This window comes from Gallinula chloropus (assembly GCF_964237585.1).
Source record: "Gallinula chloropus genome assembly, chromosome: 21".
In the NCBI taxonomy this organism is placed as follows: Eukaryota; Metazoa; Chordata; class Aves; order Gruiformes; family Rallidae; genus Gallinula; species Gallinula chloropus.
The window spans coordinates 8,137,464-8,157,291 of NC_140106.1; the positions used below are offsets into that span (position 1 = coordinate 8,137,464).

Here is a 19,828-nt window from a genome sequence, read left to right on the forward strand (position 1 = left end):
TGGAAAAATCTCTGCTGGAGTCACAGCCAGAATTTCAATGGGCTCCACAGCACGGAGCAGCCAGCGGTTGGCTTTCTGTTTGCAAATAACAATATATTGGGAAATAACACACTGTGCTATTGTTGTGCATGCACACAGAAGCCTCCAGGCCATGCCTTCCTTGGTTTCTCACTGAGAAGGCCACCAAGAGCCCTGGAATACCTCGATCTTCTCTTCCTGCTGAAGCCATTCCAACACACACACTGCAAGTTAACAATCAGGAACTGTCTTTCAGAAATAACACCCAAGTTTGGCAACCCCTTTCAAAACCAGCTTCCAGAATTCTGTGACCTGGTGTGCATTTCTGCTGCAGTATTAAAAACAACCCCCAGAAACTATCCTGCTGCTTCAGGCTCTTCTCATGCATCCTCTGTCCACAGCTTGTATTTCAGGTGCAAAAGCTAAGGCCAAAATTGTCCAAGGCTTTTAACCTTCACGTGTAGAACGCAACAGACCATTGTCCACCAGACAACATGTAGAGTGCCTCCTTCTAAGGAAGGAAAATGAAAGCAAAAAAAAAAAAATCCCTCTTACCTACCCAAGGGGAAGGCAGGGAGGGAGGCATGCTCACCAACTGGATGCCAGGCAGCTGGCCCGAGAGCACAGCGCCCGTGAAGGTCACAAGTACAACTGAAGTTTCCAGCAGTGATGAATACACAGTTCTGACTGTTAAGCAGCCATGGAATAAAAATTTCTGATTACTTCACCCATTATGGGTATTGAACTACTTCATCAGTTCATTTTAACACTTGCTGCATTTGTAGTGGCACTGGGAAACTTCCCTTTGCCATTGTCTGGGGTTTCTCCCCCCACTTGGCAAGCACTCTCCTATGTTGCTATTCTGGCCCCAGAATACATGCCTCAGCTTCTTTAAAAATTAAATAATTTATTCAACAGGCCAGTACTAGGTTCTGGCCTGGACTGTCAGAGATTCTCCACACTCACTTCTCCGATGCAAAACGTGACCTACAAATCTTGACAACCCTAAGGCAGACACAGGTACTTTTATTTGTGACATCTCATATAGATCCTCTATTAATTAAACAAAAAATTGACCTTTAAGTTAATTATTTTACACCTCTCATTTTCCATACCTATAGATCTTAAGCTATTAAGACCTTTCCTTTGGATTTTGACAGATTTGCATAGCAGCTGAAAACAAGATAGAGAATTTAGTAGCATTACTGCCATGAAAGGATCCAGGTTCTTTGCAACAGCTTTTAGAATTCCTGGCCCTTCACTTTGGGGTAGAGGCACTGTGGTGTCACAAGTAGGGAAAGCAAAGCACCCCACCAACATCCCCTCCCATAATTAAACTTAAGTCTAAACTATGAACTAGGGAAAAAGTAAAATCATAAGAACACCTTTGTAAGAAACTGGAGCCTCAGTCAAAAGGCACTGGTAGGAAAAACATGAATGGGAAAGTGCCAAACAACTTCAGTGGAATATTTCATAATGGTAAAACTTCTGGAAAAAGCATTTCAACATCTACATCAATGAGCTTACAAGTCCAAAGAGGGCTGTGTACACCAGCCTCTCTAGATGATTTCTTCTAAATAAGACCAGGACAGAAGTGCTCCCAGACAGGATGCAACCACTGGGTCGTGTCACCACTTCCAGCCATGTGCACGCTTAACAACCTGTGCACAGCACACTGGGCACAGGGCAGACATCACCTAGCAGCAGAGTTGTAGACAGCAATTTAGATCATACTTCCCTGGACTTGCAGAGAGATGAAAATGCTACAGAAACAAGTAGATGTCTGTTTTTCCCAGGTTGGTATGAGCTTCTTCAGGTCAAATCACAGAAAAGAACCTACGAGCTCCAGGGAGCCAAAAACCTGATGTGTGGAATCCCCAAGTGGTTCTTTTTTGTTTAAGTGTTCTCTGTATTCTGTTCTCAACTATTTCTGTAAATTAATCCTTATACTATGCACCAAGAACAGTACCTGAGAAGTTAGGTGTTTGTTAGGTAATCCCTTTGGAAAAAAGTCCAGGAACCCTCAAGCAACTGTCTGAGAATCATCATATATTAATGAGTTGAAGCTTGCAGTTCTTGTCTACTGGACCAATCTACTTCACAATTTAAGTTACCTGAAAAAAATGCTTCAGAATCCATTTAGAAGCACCACAAAGCAACACAGACTTGTCCTAATTTCTGCAAATCATTTTTTAACCTCCTACAGACAGGACAAAGACCAGCTGAAATCACTGCTTTTAAGGATCAATAAATGGTCCCAGGAATACTTTTCATATTTATCAGGGAGAAGGAAGACACAGCTAGTAGCATTTAACAGACACTCAAATGTTAAAACTTACTCCAAATTTTAAATAAAATACAGTCTGAAGTCATAATTATCTAAGTGTTCCTCAACAGAAGGAAGCATCTTCTCAACTTCTCAAACCCAAGAGTGCCAATTGAGCCCGTGTGGAGGCTGCATTATTCCCAGAGCATGGATTTAAGAACTGCAATTGAAAATGCAAAGAGAAACATTCCTGCACAGCATGCATCATATGTATCTGAGAAATCAATCTTCCTGTAACACAACTCTTTTAAAGCCTCCTCTTTTCCTGACCCTAAAATGTTCCTCCAAAATTAGATGCAAGTGTAACTGCCTGAGGGGTTTAACATGTGACCTAAATATGCTGGTTTTCTTAATGGTGCTATCACTTGTGGATAGCTAAGAGGAAAATACACTTTTATAAAGAATAGCTGACCAAATTAATAATTTCTCCTCCACTGCTCAACAAAAGCCTAAGTTAGAAGATAGAAGCTTGCAGCCACTTCAGTTCCTGTGACCGAATTAGTGATGCACAGAAGCCCCAAATGGTTATTTTCAGGTCTGTTATCAACTCCCAGCAGCAATCCCCTACCTGATGTCTGGATAGGCTGCATTCAAAGACAAATGGAACCCCCCCAAGCCTTCCAGCCACAGAAAAGGCAAGACCACCATGACGTACCACTACCTGCTTCCCAGAGCAGTGTCCTACAGCAGTGCCACAAGCAAGACACAGTATGTTCAGTGAAGGAAGCCCTGATGGATAAAATCATTACCAAGTGCACACACATAGGAAGCATCAGAACTTCACCTCTTAAGACCAGACACCTTCTCAGGCTTCCCTCTTTTTCATGAGGACTCACACAGCAGCATAAAAGGAGGACAACGTCCTTTCCATTCCCATTTTACCTGCACACCAACCCTACAGCAGCAGCACGTTGCTAGCACATGCTTTAAGAGGTAACTGGGTGATAAAGCAGTATAACAAAGCTATAATTACATGTATCCACTGGAGTTTAAAATCTAAAGAACTGTCCAGATGTAGTTATCTCCACTCTAAGACCCACTGCTGCTTCTTGAGACAATTCTAACTTGGTTTGGATCAAATATCATGCTTCCTGCACTCTCATCCTTTCCACAGAGAACTGGTAACCATTATGTCTATTCACAACACAAGTGCCTACCTGTGCCAGGACTCTTCAGTCATTTCAAAAATCTTCCTTTCAATCATTTTTTGTTTTAGGAGAAACCTCAGCTTCCCATAATTACTGAACACTGACTCATTCTGATAACTTTTTGCTCTACACTAGAACAACTGTCGACACAGTGACAGCAATGCATATTAGAGGGCATTGAAAATATGAAAAGAGGTCTGGAAAATACCCTTAAGGCAGTTATAAAAGCATCTTATGTTCATGAAATTGCTTTGGGAGCACAATGTTTCCTAAAGAGGAAAGACTCAGCCTTAATTTGGTACCACCAATAACTGATGTTTTTACTACAGGAGGTATAGTACACGGCAGATTTAATGGTACACACACTTAAACAGCATCTAAAACCCAGGAAGCCTAATTCTACAGCATCTAAGTGTGAGACAATGCATTAGTTTGGGTGAAGTCAAAACCCCAAACAAGGGACTAATTTTTTAAATCATATTAAGAGTGGTAAGACACGATACAAGCAGATTATCATTTCCCAGATTGTCTTTTCAAAGTGCTTTACAAAAGCAATCAGTAAGTAATCCATGTCCCAATTAAGCAGCATCCTTTCCTGCAACAGCTTCCAAGAACTCAACTGTATTATTTATTACATGAACACATATTGACACAGCTCCTTTTGCTAACAGCTACCAACAAAGCTAAACAAACCTCACTGCCACACGCTGCTTGTGTGGACAGTGAAGAAGAAAACCCATTTCACCTGTACCACTTTGCTGCACAGGAAGGACAGAAGCACCTCCTCACCCCTCCAGTGTCCCCACAGCCACAGAGCCTTCGGACCAGGGATCCCATCCAGCTGCAACAGAACCCAGGGAAAACCTGCAGGTCCATTTGTTCTCAAGAGCAGCACAGATCACCAAGGATGCAGCAGCTCTGTCAGGCATTACTGCCCAAACCTCCAGCTCTTCTGTTCGGCCAGCTGCTTGGTTCAGTCTCACATCACTGTCACAGTATTGATACTGGATGGATTCTATGGCTGGTGTTCAGAAAGCACACATTCAACTTTATGTATCTTGAACCACAGAAGTTTAAAGTCCTTTTCATCAGTTGCTTCTACCATCTGAAGCAGCACAGCACTTACAGATCAGCATCTTGTTTGCCTTTACATACAGTCCCATAAAGGAACCAACCCTCTGCCAGAGTTCCCCACGTTCCTGAGCCACTCGCTGGCTCTCCACACTGTGCTGGCACAACCACACAGGGAGGCTGAGAACCAGATCAGGGTTCAATGCAGATGAAAAATAATCCACTCAAGACCACAATTTTAAGGATTTTTCAGCTGGATCAGCTTCCCAAGCAAGTTCATTGTGCAGCTACAGGAAAGCTTGTGCCAGCAAAGTGGGAAGGAGTGCCTCTTTAAAGCAGAAATGCTGCCAAACATGTAGCCATGGCCTAAATAGGCAAGTCAGAGGAGAACAGAGAGGGGGGGCAGGAGGGGGATGGGGAAGGCAGACAGCACAGCTAGGAACACCCAGCTCTTAATTCTTACTTCAGCCTGGCATCCATCAGGAGTTTTATTCTCCACTGTAGTTCTTACAAAACACATTCTACAAGGCTACAACTACCACAGAAACCCATTTCTAGGGCAGAAACAGCCCAACCAGCATGGTTTAGGTAGCACCTTTACAATTAACAGCTATGAAGCTTCACAAACCTCATCTAGATCTACAGCCCATCAGGACTTGTACTGATAGCCAAGTCACATTCCTTCGTGCTGCTGGAGTCTGATGGCTCCACCACTGTAACTGCTGGCTTTAAGACACCAAACACTCACTTCTTGTCCCAACTGATTTTTAATTGAAGCCAAAGCCATTCTAAGAGCAGCAAAACATTACAGAAGTAATAGAACAATAGTGGTCAGCATGACTGACAAGCCCAAGTGCCCCAGGGACCAAAGCCATGTCAAGAGAGTGCCCAGTATCTTCCAGGGAGCTGAACAGCCACTTACTATTTAGCCCTTGGCTAAATGCTCTTTGTTTTGGGGGACTTCACACTGAACATGCTCACTTTAGTCCATCTAGAGCAGCAGTTCCTAGAACACAGTAGCCTGTTTCTCTCTCTAGATACAAACAGTCATTCTACAAACTGCTGAAGATAAAGAGCTGAAATGCAGAGGCAGACCAGGAACACAGAACAGGACTATAACCTTGAGGCTTTTTATTTGCCTACAGCGTATTTTAACTACCCCTTAAAACCCAAACACATTACTAGTCCTTATGCATATCTGATAACTTGTGAGCACACAGAGTGTAACCACAGCCCTCACAATTAAGCTCCCTCCCACAATGACACTCCAACCTTTCTGTGGCGTTATCGCAGCTCAGTAGAAGCCCTTCTTCCCAACCCATCCCAGAAACATCCCTCTATCTAAAAAGTACTGTTTGTCAGTTGTTTATAAGCCTCCATAATGTTACTCCTGGTGGCACAGTCTGGTAGGACAGAGCTAACCAGCTTTCTGAAGAAGGCTCAATAGCTCTAACCTACTACTACAGACATGTAGTAGTTGACAGAGAAAACTTTCTCCGTAAGGCAGGAGAAGATGGTGAACTCCAGACAGTGGCCAACTGCTTTTTACAGCAGTTCTCACTCCTGGCTTCTGCCTTCCTCACCCTGAGATAACTATTTTTGTGCAGTGAAGACAAACTACCATTACTGAAGCAACAGTTCCCATAGCTGCTCTGCAAGTTTGAAGGCTGCCAAAAATAAACATGAAACTACACTTGAAAAATACAACACACCTAGAATCAAGTGCAGAAAGCATCCCTGAACAAAAGTCCAATCTCCTTTACATTTCTAACCACACACGAGCTGGCTACAGACAGAAATGTAAGAGACTTCATCTGTTCATCAGATGCACCAGCTGAAGCAGACCTCAGCAGTGTTTTGGCTATAAAAGAGGAAACCTGAAACACATCGTAGATTATTAACAGAGCAGCACAGAATGGTTAAACATCACACTATAAAGCTAGGCCAGTAGTCAGCACCCACAGCAGAAACTCCAGTACTTCTTTGAGAGACAATTCAGACACGAAATAGTTAAACAACTTGTCAAAGATGAGAGGTAATCACTCAGGGTTAAAGCTTAGGATTTAAATTCCTGGCTCCCAGCCTTGGACCCAGACTATCAGACTTCTACATATCTCTGGATTACACTTGAAAGAACATTTAGATACAGCAGCTTGACTCTTTTCCTTCTGCCAAGCAATTAAACAAATTTGACTTAATTTGTTCTGAAGTACAAACTCATTCTATTAAGCAAGTGTCTACTGTTCAGAAACAGTTTAAACTCACAATTCTTCGTTTTTTTCCAACTGGAGTTGCCATTATGCCACATCTTGGAGAGCACAACAGCAGAGGGGTAAAAACACATCCCAGAGCAAGGAAACCACTGCAGAAGATCTTTGTAATCCTTTTCTGTAATCATTCCCATAAAGGAACCTTCCACCAAGAAAACACAGTAATGAAAACGTGGCAATGTCTGCTCCCAAGTGTTTTTGGACACTCAGTCTTACACAGAAGCAGAGATGACACAGAAGAAAAAACCCCATGCAGCACAGATGCCTTTGATAACCTGATCACTGAACCTACCAGGGACAATGACTCCGTGTTCCCACAGGAGACATCCTGTCTAATCCAATGTCCTGGCTGTCGATTCTCCAGGGTACAAACACGGAGCAAGTTGAACACAGATATATCACAGGACTGGCTAAAACTAAGAAGGGAGGAAGAGGTCTGTGGAGCAAAGAATCAGCTACTTGAGAAACAGAGGCAGCACACACACCTCAACATCCTTGTCCTCATGCAACGGGCTGCTGAACCTCAGGAAAGCCCACTTCTGCCACCAGGTAGAATTAAGGACCCAATCTGAAGCTGACACCCAGGTTTCAATTTGTAACCCAATTTCTGTGCTTGACTTTGTGATCTGATAGAGCCAGGCCACAGCTTACAACCAAGGATAAATTCCAAACATACCAAGAGAAGAGAGGCTGCATTCTCTGCCCCTCACATCCCTGCTCCTCCAGCAAGAGCTCTGCCACAGCAGGACACAGGCAGGCCCCAGATGCAGACCCGCTGCCACCCTCTTTCCTCAAGCTTCAGTAGCAGCTTTCCCCCTTCTTTCCCTTCCACCCTCATTAGCTGTAAATGAAACATTGTCAAATCCATCAAACAGTCCTCAGAAAGCCAGAAAATTAAAGCCCAGGTATATCAGAGTTCATGTTTCAGCCATCAAAGCCACCAAATATTGACTTAGTAATTGACAGCCATTCTAGCCTAAGTATCCAAGGAATTATAGCTTACACATATTATGTGAAGTTTATTAGGTCAGCTTTGACCTCAAATACACTCAAAGCCAGGTACTGGGGCTCTTAGCAAGCTTTTTCAAGTCCCTGTTACCTCCATTGGCAGGTGACATAGGCAACATTGTAGAGCCCACTGGTTTTGCATCAATTCCACTAAGTAACACCCCGAGATGGCAGTTTGTTTGGTTGAGGCTTCCACTGTTTGGCTTAGGCCAGCTTCCCAAAACAAGTGTTGCAACACTATTACAAAAAGGAAGAAAATAGAAAGTGAAACCTCCCGTTTCTTTCAGGTTTCTTCTCAGTGAAGTTTCAACATTCCAAGAGCATGAGCTCTAGAGCCACTCAAAATCCCAAATCCCCACGCCAGGTACTGCCATACACAAACCAGCACTGTCCTCAGTCACAGACAGGATCAGAGGCCACACTTATTAGCTTGCAGACCACAGCAGTTAAACAGTCATTTCAGTTTCAGACAGCAGGAATTCCTTTAGCTTTCACCAGGGTGCCTGCCACAAGCAAGCAGACAGAAAAGCAGGAGGGAAAAAGGCTCCTCATTCTACTCTTAGAGCCACTGCAACCTGTCCCTGGGGATTCTGCAGGAGGACCAAAACCATGCCAAGCTGCTGTTCCAATTTTTCAAGAACCACAAAAGGCTCAGCTTCATTGAAGTGAACCTTACAGCCAGAACTAAGCAAACATGAGACTGGCCTGATACGTTATTAACCCTTCCAACAGTGTCACAGGGAGAGATCGCTGAGCCTAACGAGAACTTGGGTTGCACTCTGACTCTGGCATCCAGCATGAATTGTGGGTGCAGAACACACAGAAGAGGAGAATCAGCTCAACAAACTCATTATCCCCAAATATAGCACCGAGCTTGGGAGCTCTGTCCAGGGTGTAGGCATTTAAACATCAGGATGTCTTGCAGCACATCGAGGCACTGGGCTCTGCACCGTAAGGCTCATCCAAAGGCAGCTCTAGCTGACAGTGAAATGAAACGTCTCTTTGCTCATTGGGTCACTACATCAGAAGGCTACACTTCCCATAAAATCAAACCCAGACACTCTTGCAGTTGTTTGGAAGCCATGCTGACTGGCTTGCTGAGACTGAAGCTCGTTAATGCACTCAAGAGGGAAGCTGCCCTGGGCTCCACCCACCACAGCTCCAGCAACACTCAGCACAGCTGCTAACCTGTCAGGAAGCATAAGGCTAGCAAGTCATCTTCCTAACATGAGGTACCATACTTCAGAGCAGCTAAGGAAGTTACAGACAGACTATTTCCCGACTTCTGCATTTCCAAACCCCTGTAACAGCCACTTTACCACACATCTGTAGAGTTTATTCCTATTACACACATGTCAACACATTTATTTTAATGAAAAATTACTTGCAAATACCTGCCACACAACTCCTTCAATATTCGGACTTAATCAGAGATTTAGTTGGATATGTAATTAAAGATTACAGAATATAAAGTTTGTCGGGGAAAAATGATACTACACTTAGCAGTAGAGTCCAAGCTTTAAAATAGTCTTCCTAAAGAATTTAAATTTAAGCTTTAAAAAAAATTGTGACAGCTCCCTTGTTTCCAAAAGCCATCTCTCAGCTTGTGACAGGAGCCTTTGGAAGCGCATCACTGGCCACGTGCTGCACCTCGTAAATAAAACCAAGTCACTTACACTTATGATAACACGTGTGTGTTCCCAGTTACTGGGCTTTGGCCTTTGGAAGTTATTTTGAACCACACATCAAATGGGGAAGTGACAGAAACAGTAGTTACCGCTTTTCCAAATACAACATTAGTCTTGTTTGTAAGCCACAGCATCCAAGACATGTAAAAGGAACCCCCAGAAACTATAGGGGCGACAAGGCCACCCACTTGCAAAGGATGAAGCTTTAATGGTGACATCCCAGGCCCTGTTGTGCAAACAGCCTCCACGGCCAAAGAAATGGAAGAATCAGTGGGACTTCCCTCAAAAAGAGATCAAAGAAGCAACTTTGCTGTCTAGCACAGCGCTCGAGCAGCACAAAGTGTGCTTCCTCTAACCACCCCCAACCCAAGCACAAGAAAATCACGAGCACATATTCTGCAGTCACCAGAGGCAGCCATCTTAGTGGAAGGTGACAATTGTCACTGCCAGCTCAGAAAAGTTTGGGGCAATTTCCAGTAGGATTTCAAACACACACACACACACACACCATTTACTTAAGTAAGCAAGCACAAATAGTCAGATTTCTTCCCCTCCTGGTTAATAGGAGCAGGAAAGATTGGGGCATTTACTTGATCTTTATCTAGTACTTAGATCTTCAAAGGGTACAAACATGATTAATTAATTCTCACACCACCTCCCTGTGGAATGCAAGTATCACATTCCCCATTTTGCAGATTAGGAAAAAGCACAAGTCAAAAGCTGAGTGGCAGGAAAGGCTTCACAGTCTTGGAAAACAATTCCAGCAAAATATTTAAGCAGCCTGAATTCAGCTCTTCCTAAGAGCAGGCTGAACAGTACTCTCCAACCATAGTTTAATCCTGAACCTGGGTATGAGAGCACATGAAATGCCTGCTTGCTTTGCTCACACTGCACAGGGCAACGCTGAGCTATTTTAGGACCATCACATTCATGTCTCCCTGCGTAGGGAGTAACTAAAGTCAGAAAGCATTCACTAAAAAAACATTGCTCTTACCTTCTGCTACATCATCGTCTACAGCGCCTTTCACCTGAGAAAAACACCACTGAATGTCATTTCCTCCTCCAGCTCCTAAAAAACACAATGGAGAGCGTGAGACCCCCCCGGCACCACCAGCACACACAATAGTCCCCACTGGAAGCCCCAGGCACGGCCCACGCCCACTTCCCCAGCAGTGCTGTGCCAGTCCCAACCCGCCCCTCCCCACCTCTTCCCTTCGCAGAGATTGTTTTGCCATCCGTGCCGTGCCCAGGACACCGTGAGCACAGGCAGCAGAGGAGGGAGACGAGCCTCCATCACCCAACCCCTCTGGACCGAGTGCTGCTGCCAGCCCCAACTTCAGCCGCACGCGTAAGATGGGAGCGCACCAACACCCCCTTCACACCCAGCTTCCTCCTGCTGGAGAAGTCAGAACCCTTTACAAACACACACCAACACCCCAAACAGCAACTGTCAGGAAAGGCTGGGATGTGTGGCAGACCCCAGCCCCTCGTTCAGTACAAACCAATCACGCACATCTCCCCTCCACCCCCCCAAAACAAGAACACTGAGCGTAGGCACTGAAGGCTAAAGAGCAAAGATGTTACCACAGTTTGAGTCTCTCCACAGAAGGAAAGCGATTATCAGCCTTTAGAAGGAAAAAGCAGCAAGCCCCAGCAGAACAGCACACAAGCAATCCGACGCTAACAAGTTCTACTACCATAGAAAACGGATCGAAGAGAAAACTTGAGGAACATTCCTGGCTCGGCGGAAGGCGGTGATTCATTTGAACCCTGCCACCAGCACACACAGCGCACCACCACCCATCGCCTGTGCCTTCCGTCCCGAGCAAATCACTGCAGGGCTGAGCCCGTGCAGGAAGAGGCTCCAATGGGCTTGCCTTTTCTTCTGTTTGTTTTGCTGAGAGCCTCTGTCAGAATGGAACTTTTCCTCCACACAATTCAAACAGGCGGAGCAACAGATGGCATTTACACGTTAATCCAGAGGGCTGCCACGGCTTTTTGGGATAACAAAGAATAGAGAGGAGACTTCTCTCTCCTGCACTAAGTTAAGGGGGGCAAAACGTCAGAGATGGGGCAGTCTGACGCCCCACAATCGTCTTTCCAAAAGAGACCAAGTGGCTCAGAATGGCAAGAAAAGGGCTGGAATACAGTCCACGGGTTTTTTTTGCTTGCCTGGGTTTCTTTTCTGAAGGATTACAGACATCCAAGCTACACAACCTGACAAGGTGGAGACAAGCACAAGCAGCCATCTATGCAAGAGATGTCAAAAGGCTTTTTGCAGATACACTGGGCAGGTTTGCCACACGCAGCTCTACCCTTCCCCACAACTCGTACAACCCACTTTCTCCCTCCAGCCTCTTCATTTCTCATCTAGCAGCTGGCACCACAGAGGCACTGAACAGGCACAGCTTGCAAGAGAAATCACTCCTCTTCCTACTTCAAGCTAAAATTCTATTTTTCATACAATTTACTTGAACCAAGTTGGCACTTTCCAACACCCCCCCACCACCACTAAAACAAAAAGAAGAGGGTGGAGCATGGGCATATGGTGTAGAGGGAAAAGGGAAAGCACAAGCCTAATACAGCCTCTGCTGCTCGCTCCTCTGAACGCCAAGCGCTGAACAGACAATTCACTTGCAGAGGAGGGGGATGAATCTATTTCCAAATTTAGAAATCGCGAGGAAAAGTAAGAAGGAAGAAACACCTTGTGCACACACGCTGCCAGCCCACCGAGAGCGCTTCGGGGTGCAAAATGGGGAGCGAGCACAGCGGGGAATGAGAAAGAACACTCAGTAAGCCCCGTACGATTGAATTACACCCAGTTCCACTCTCGTTCGCAGGTGCCTGGGAGCTGCGCCCTGCAGAAGGGAGCAGCTGTACCCCCGACACAGGCACGTCTGCACCCAGCCACCTCTCCGCGCTGCCCTCGCCAACTCCACCTGAGAAGCCAACGCAACAGACGGGCACGTACAGCGGCTGCGGGGGAAGGGGCACAGGGCGAGGGGCCGGCACAGCACGCCCAACTTCCACACGGAGCGCTGCCCCTCGGCCGCCCCTGCACCTGGCTGCGCCCGGGCTCGCGTTATCCCCCCCTCCCGATGCAGGAGGGAGGGAAGAAGGAGGAAGGGCGGCGGGTGGGAGGGGAGCGCGATTTCCCAGAACGGGGAGAAAGCAAATTAATCAAATCCGGTAGGGCGCGGGCGGAGCGGGGCCGGGGGGCGAGGCGGGCAGGGGCCGCCGGCACCGGCGGCTCGGCAGAGGCGGGCGGCGAGGCGTTCCGCGAGCAGGGGCGCAAAGCCCAGCCAGCCGGGCAGGGAGGCGGCGCCGCCCGCCGCCCCCGGCCGGCCGCCCCGCCGCCAGGCCTCTGCCGCAGCCCCACCTGCGCCCCCCGCCCGGCGGCGGCGTCAGGGGCCGGTGCCCCCGCGGGGGCAGCCTCCCCTTACCTGCCATGTTGGGCTCGCGATAGCGGCCGCGGCGGGTCGGGCGGTCTCGGCGCTGCGCGGCGGGGCCGCCGGTGCCGGGCGGGGCGCGGCGGCGGGGGGCGGATGGCGGCGGATGGCGGCGGGGGTGCGGCCGGCTCCGCTCCTGGGGCTGCCCCCGCTCCGCGCCTCGCTCCGGCCCCCCCCCGAACGCTCCACTTTCAAAATGGCGCCGGCCGAGCTGGGGGTGACGTCACCCGGCGGGGGGCGGGTGGGGCGGTGCTCGGAGAGGGCGGGGCGGCGCGACAAGGGTCCTCGCCGCCCCCCCCCCACCCCGTAGGGCCGGCCCGGCCCGGCCCAACCCTCCACGGCAGCTCTCCGCGGCCGGGCCGTTGTGGCGGCCCGTCCCTGGCAGGGAAGGTCTCCCGCGAGGGGCCTGGCGGGCTCTCGGTGCCCGGCTCCGTCCCCGAGCCCCCTCCTGCTGGGCGGCGGCCGGCTTTGGGGCCGGGCTTCGGGTCGCTCTTCCCGCCCCTCGCTTCCTTCTCCTGCCATTTCCTCAGGCAGCAGCCGCATAGCCTGTCTCCTGGACGCTCTCCATAGCGCCTGCGTCTCGGGCTCCGGGTTCCCTGGAGAAGCCGAGCGCGCAGCGCCGCGCTCACGCTGTGCCCTGTACGCCAGCCATGCTTCCGCGCCGGCTCCAGCCCGCATCCCCCTTCCGCGCTGGCAGCCAGCGAGGGCTGCAAGGAACGACTTCTCGGCGAGCCGGGCCTGGCATAGCTCCTGCCAGAGGAGGAAGGCTCCGTTGCAGCTCGCTGGCTGCCAGTTCAAGTCTCAGCTGTAGTTAGTGTACAGGACTCGGGTAATTGACTCAGCACCATCTATTTAAGATCTTGTGGAAGGTGTTTACTTCGCAAGCCGGGTGAAGCTGATCTGGACTTGGCTTTGAGGCTCCGGAGCTCATCGTGCAAACCCCGCGCTGCCACAACTCCCAGCCTGCCAGAACCCAGGCTCACGAGACACCACGTACACTTAAATCCACATTTCCTGCTCAAACCACCCAAGAGGCTTTTCTGAAATCGAAGACCTGCCAGTCAGTACAGCACAAAACATGGGGCTGGGGCAGGTGGGCACCTCTGAACACAAACACAGCCAGGCACCGGGTGTTTGAGGGTTAACACCCAAACCCCACAACTGGCCCAGGTTAAGGCCGCTTTGGACAAAGGTATCTACATCCAGGATACAGATTGCACATACAAATAAAAACTATCTTGGAAACAACAACAAAGTAACACCTGAAAGAGAATCCAGCACCTACAGGGCATTCTAAAGACCACCTCACCAAAGTCTGGGGATATCTGGAATCAAGTACTTCGTTTAGTCCATTTTGAGAGCAATCCAAAGACCTAAAACCAAACACACTGCAAGGTTGCAAACAATCACCATCAAGGCAGGCTCTTGTTGGATCACTAGAGCGTTATGGTCCTTCTCCTAACACCCAGGCCCACATTTCCCAGAGCTCGAGAACAAACTCGCTGGATTCTACAAATCTCCAGCCATGTTTAGTTGATACCAAATTAAGCAGAAAGTTGGCATTTCTCTTGTTTCAGGATTCCTTAGAAACATCATTTTCAACCTTAAACAGAATCATTCTGCAGTCATTTACCAGGAAAATTCGCAAGTGAAGTCCAATTCATCCATTGCCTTCTAGAGAGTTACTGCAGAATCTGGCCCTCCTAATAACACAATGAGAATTGTTTAAAATACTGCTGTTGCTTAAAGAAACCCCAAAACCAAACCCACACCAAAAAACCAACAGCAGCTACAATTAGCTCCATAATATAAATTAATGAAGCTTTAGTACATACCTCATAATTAAAGCAAAATCCCTCTTAGAAAAGATTGACTATCACAGTGCCAGAAGGATGGATCACAACTCCAACATCTCAGGTTTTTGTTTTGAGCTAACTGAGCTACAGAATAGAATGAAGTATAATAAATAATTAACAGTAAATCACAGCCAGGGTAATTAGTAAGACACCTTGGGAATCACAACCTTTGCCTGGGTGTTCACTTGCTTGTTAATTCAGATGACACAAGTATTCACACTCGTATGAATGGCTGGTGCAAATCAGCCAGAGTGTATTTCACAGCTCGGATCTGAAGTTTGTCAGCACAGATTTGTGCCCCATGGATTTCAGTGGAGTGTGAGGATTTGTGCAGATGCTCTGGGGAGATGGTAGCTGTAGTATGTTCAATTTATAGGCAGCCACCAACAGCACAAAGCTTTAATGAACATTTATCTATTCCCATCATGCTTTAATTACTAATTCTCACTCTCCAGACAACCCCTTCAGCTCAGATTAAAGAATGTCTCCAGGAAATGGGAGGGATGTATAGGACAAGGATCCACAGAAAAGCACTTCTGGTTGTATTTGTTAAAGGCCAGTGAACTACATACAGAGCAACCAGTTCACAGCAGCTGGAATCAGGAGCTGTGGAAGCTACAACAACGTAAAAATCAAAGCAGAAAGTGTGACTGGCAGCCAACAAAAAGATATATATTAATGTCAGATCACTGATCAAACAGCTGAGGCCCTGAAGAACAACTCTATCAGCAACTCTTTTTGTATCTGCTTCAGCTTCCCAGTAGGCAAGATTATAATGACTTACAAGAATTGAGTTTAGAAATAAAGGGAGTAATTATCACTGGAATTTGGTAATAGCTGAGCCATCTGAGGTCATGTGCAGGTTAACATCAGGACAAAGTAATTCCCTACAGTGTGCTCTTCTGTACTTCACTCTGTCTAGCTTAAAGTGTCTCAGCAAGAGGCTTCCACTGCTTTTTGGGAGAGCGCTTCAGAGCCTAACAGCCTTTGCTCCTAGATAATGTTTGCTAATACTCACCCCGTGTTTCCCCATTGTTAATTTCACATAATTAACAACAATTATCAAAACAGTGCTGAGTCACATCTTAATGCTGCCACACGGAAGTTCATGTTAAGAAGTCAAACAGACCCTGGTTCTGAAATGAGTTCAAGGAGACTCACAGCCCCAGCCAGCCTCGCTGGAGCAGGCAGGCCCTTGATGCTATCCACAGGGTGCCAGCTGCTCAGCCAGGAGCTGCCTGTGGGCATGAGGAACTTCCACTTGCTTTTCCCAACAGTCAGGCTTCACTCACCTGAGATCATCTTAACCAGGTCCCCACTGTAGAATCTCAACTGCCAGCAGCCTGAGATTTTCTGCTAAAGCCAAGGTTCACCAAAGGCCTGAGCAGCTCCAGTTCCAGCCTCACTACCCTGAACTTGAACAGTATATACAGCTCCCTACTTCACTGGAGCAGCGCCACTGAAGTCACTGGGCCTTAGTTTTGGAAAGGGGAAAATTGAAATGAAAGCTCTCAGCAGTTCTGAGTATTTCACCAACAGTGTGACTACTCAGAGGCATGAAATGTCCTCCCTGGGATCCAGGCACTTCAGTTGCAGGGTTAACAACAATAAAAAGCAGAACAGGATGGTACATAACTTTCAGTTCACTTTGCAGCTGGCAGTAATTTTCTAGAGAGCCATTTCCCAAACAAAACAGCGTAACTGTAGTATCTAATGGTTCTATAACTGATTGCCCCAAAGTATCCATCACTGAGCAAACTTATGCAATGAAAGATCACTAATTCTGGTAAACAACCAGCCTGTGTCATCTCAAAAGTGTAAAGTTCATTGGATTAAAGCTCTGCTGTTACAAGGGGAAGCCTCAGCTTTTCCTTTCAGAAATTACTAAGGCTTTTTTTCTTAACTTCAGCCTGGTGTAAACAAACAGAAAACCTCATTAGGTTTGGAAAGAATTTCCCATATTCATTACAGTAGTGGTTTGCAGAGCCGGCTTAAAACCAGCTCCATTTATTTAGAGCAGATCTAAATTACAATGATTGAAACAACAATTTGCAATGGACTAGTTTAATGGAATAAAGCACAATTTGTACAGGTTCCATGCATCTGAATTTTGGCAGAAGTCTTACTTTAAAGCAAGGGGAAAACACATGCACATGTACAGGGAAGAGAAGGTCTCGGAGGTAGGCAGGAAGCCCCAGTTGGGAGAGAGGAAAACAAGTATTTTTCAGCTATGAGGACTTGTTTGGGAGGGTAGAAGGTATCCTAGTATTTTGGGGTTAAAAGGCAAGAAAAGAGGGATAACTTACACAGAAACACTGTTATTATTTTTAAATCACTTCCTCCATTTTTTACAAACCATAGTTAGTTCTACAGGAGGATGTTTCCAACCAAAAAGTAAGAGAACTGCTAGGGGAAGATAACAATCCCACTGAAACTAAGACTGCAGCCATAGGGCAAAGCCAGGAGGATTACAAAGCCTAGATTAAGCCCTGCTTAAAATTTAGTAAATGCAATTAGTAAAGGGTATAGTTCTGGATAACCTGGCAGTTTGAATCTTCCACCTCAGGAATACTTGGAACTCCAAAACCTACTAGCAGTAGGGGAAAAAAAAGTAACAAGAAAACCCCACAACCAAGATGAAATCATCCTGAACTAAGCACCAAGAACACAAGCCAAGGCACTCCAAGCATCGGGGGCTTGGGGTTTTTTAACAAAAAAGATTAAATACTGAACTACATTGCAAAAAAAATTACATTTGCAGCACATCCACTCCCAGGCACTTTTAAGAGTAGATTAGATAACTACCTCCTGGGAATAGTCTAAGTAGAGCTGCTCCCTGCTTAGGGCAAGGGATGCCTTAGTCCTTTCCAGCCCCAGTTTTCACCATGATACAGAGGAACAACATTCTTCAGTTTGAAAACACAGGTTCTTTATACCAGTGACAAAAACAAGACATACCAAACCTAGTAAATCCATACTCAAGAGAACACTTATAAAAGGAATTAGAATTTCCTTCTATTAGACTTTAGAATGGGGATAATTAACATTCCTCAGTTTATTTAAGTACACTGAGGTCAATGAAAGGAACACAGCAGCACCACCAACAATTGTAATAAAAAGTTAGTTACCTTCAGGGAGGGGGGAACAATGCTTCATGCAGCAACCTAACAGATAACAAGCTGCATCTCTAAGAAACCCAAAGTAACTCACAGGTGAAAAGAACCTCAACCCTCACCACCTTTATGAGACACCTTGCAGGAAGAGGAGGAGCTAAGGTATAGAACAGCAAGGGCCTTGATAGTGTTTGTTTGGTTGTTGGTTGGGGGGTTTTTTTAAACCTCCAAACTCTCATGGCCTATATACAGACATGGTTCTCTTGGGGGAAGGGTTGCAGTGTTCCTGAATGTTCATTTTGCCTCGCTAATAAACCTACGTAGGTGATCCAAATAAGTGAAAGAGAAGCCTTAGGGACTTTTATGAAACTACTTCACTTAACAAAATCAGGGAGTTGAAAGCCAGTGCTTTAAAAACCTGCTGTCTACAGGGTTTCCCTGTTATTTTTAAGAGAGGTTTAGTATCTTCTATTTTAGACTCTTACTAAGGCAAAGCACTTTTATGCATTAATTAACAAGGTATTATCCTTTCTTAAGAGCTGGAAGAATTGCTCCTGCACAGGTTTATTTCAAAAGGGGTATGTAAATACAAGTCTTAGCTCAAGCCCTGTAGTTATCTTGTATGTATCACCGAAGTCCTTGTTACTAAAATACATGTAAAAAGCCAGCTGATCAAAAAGAGCATAATCAGCTCTTTGGGATCATGTTTTGGTACTTTGAAGAAGCCTGTAATTTTACTAGCATTTGGCAGCAAGAACTTAATTGCTGTCTCTGTGGGGCGCTAACAGGGTGCATGAACTTAGCACATCAATAATCTGACTTTGCCAGGAGAAATGTTCCTTAAAAATCATGGACTGTGGGAAGCGATGATTAAATATGTAATTTGGAATAAAATGCCACTGTACTCTTTCAACTCAAGCATTCTTTCTGTTGCTCTGAACACTCTAGTCAAGTCTTGTATTTTCAATCAGCTTGGTGTTCCTAACTTCTCATGGTATTTAAAGGGTGTGAACAGACCGATGTCCCAAGCTCTGGAATCACAGAAAGACATAAGAAATTCAGCTGCTACTTTTCAAGTTTTTCGCTTTTGGTTCCAGAGGGAATTGTGAAAAGGTGATTTCTAAAACAAAACAAAAAAGGAAAGCAAATGCTAAGAGCCTAAAGATATCTCTTTAAAACCCAATTCTTAATGTGCACTGGAAGTATTAGTAGTAACTTATTCTGAATAGTAGCACTATTGCTGTAGTACAGCTTAAGTCACGTGTGCAAAAAACAATGTGTGCAGGTAACTAGCACGATTAGTTTTAGTCATTCATTAACTTACTCCTTGATGTACAAGTTCATCTACCTTTTGGTTTCATTTTTCATTAACAAGAGCACAATATTTCTCAGGCATTTTTTAAGTGTTTCAAACTTTCCTTAATTTAGCAAATATTATTCAAGTATTTGCAGCTGAACCTCTTCTCAAACATTCTGTCTCTGCTTTGCTTTGTCACATATCTCTTCTGGTAACAGGTTTGTAAGATCTGAAGGTAGTGCCAGGAATGAACTGAGAAGGGAAGGAAGGGAGGCTGAAATAGCAGAATGAATTGTTCCATTCACATGGCTTTTCTGCTAGGGAATAAGTTAACATTGTAAACAGGAGAGAGGTGTGGTTTGCAGATCGGACAGGAAATCCTTGGTTTTAATCCTTGCTGTGTTGTTAATTCCCTTGGAGACCTTGAGCAAATGCTTTCTGTTCCTATTTTTTAAATTGGAAATAAACTGGGTATGATAGCACTCAGCTAGCTCACAGAGGCAGTCTTTCAGTTAAAACATTTATAACATGCTTTAAAAACAGCTTATGGCACACAGGCTTGAAATCAACTTGGCTACTTGTCT

The 19,828-nt window shown here is 46.0% G+C and overlaps 1 protein-coding gene across 1 annotated transcript in view; it reads right to left on the bottom strand.

Annotated features, from left to right (window-relative positions):
* The window catches only part of PPP2R2A (protein phosphatase 2 regulatory subunit Balpha), a 34,620-nt gene extending 21,482 nt beyond the window's left edge, over positions 1–13,138 (bottom strand). Inside the window, exons 1-2 of the mRNA XM_084273804.1 lie at positions 12,973–13,138; positions 10,524–10,598 (exon numbers count right to left, since the gene is read on the bottom strand). Of these exons, the coding sequence (XP_084129930.1) occupies positions 10,524–10,598; positions 12,973–12,979 (82 nt within the window). The 5' untranslated portion in view covers positions 12,980–13,138. The remainder of the gene's footprint in view (positions 1–10,523; positions 10,599–12,972) is intronic.
* Positions 13,139–19,828: the final 6,690 nt, after the last annotated feature.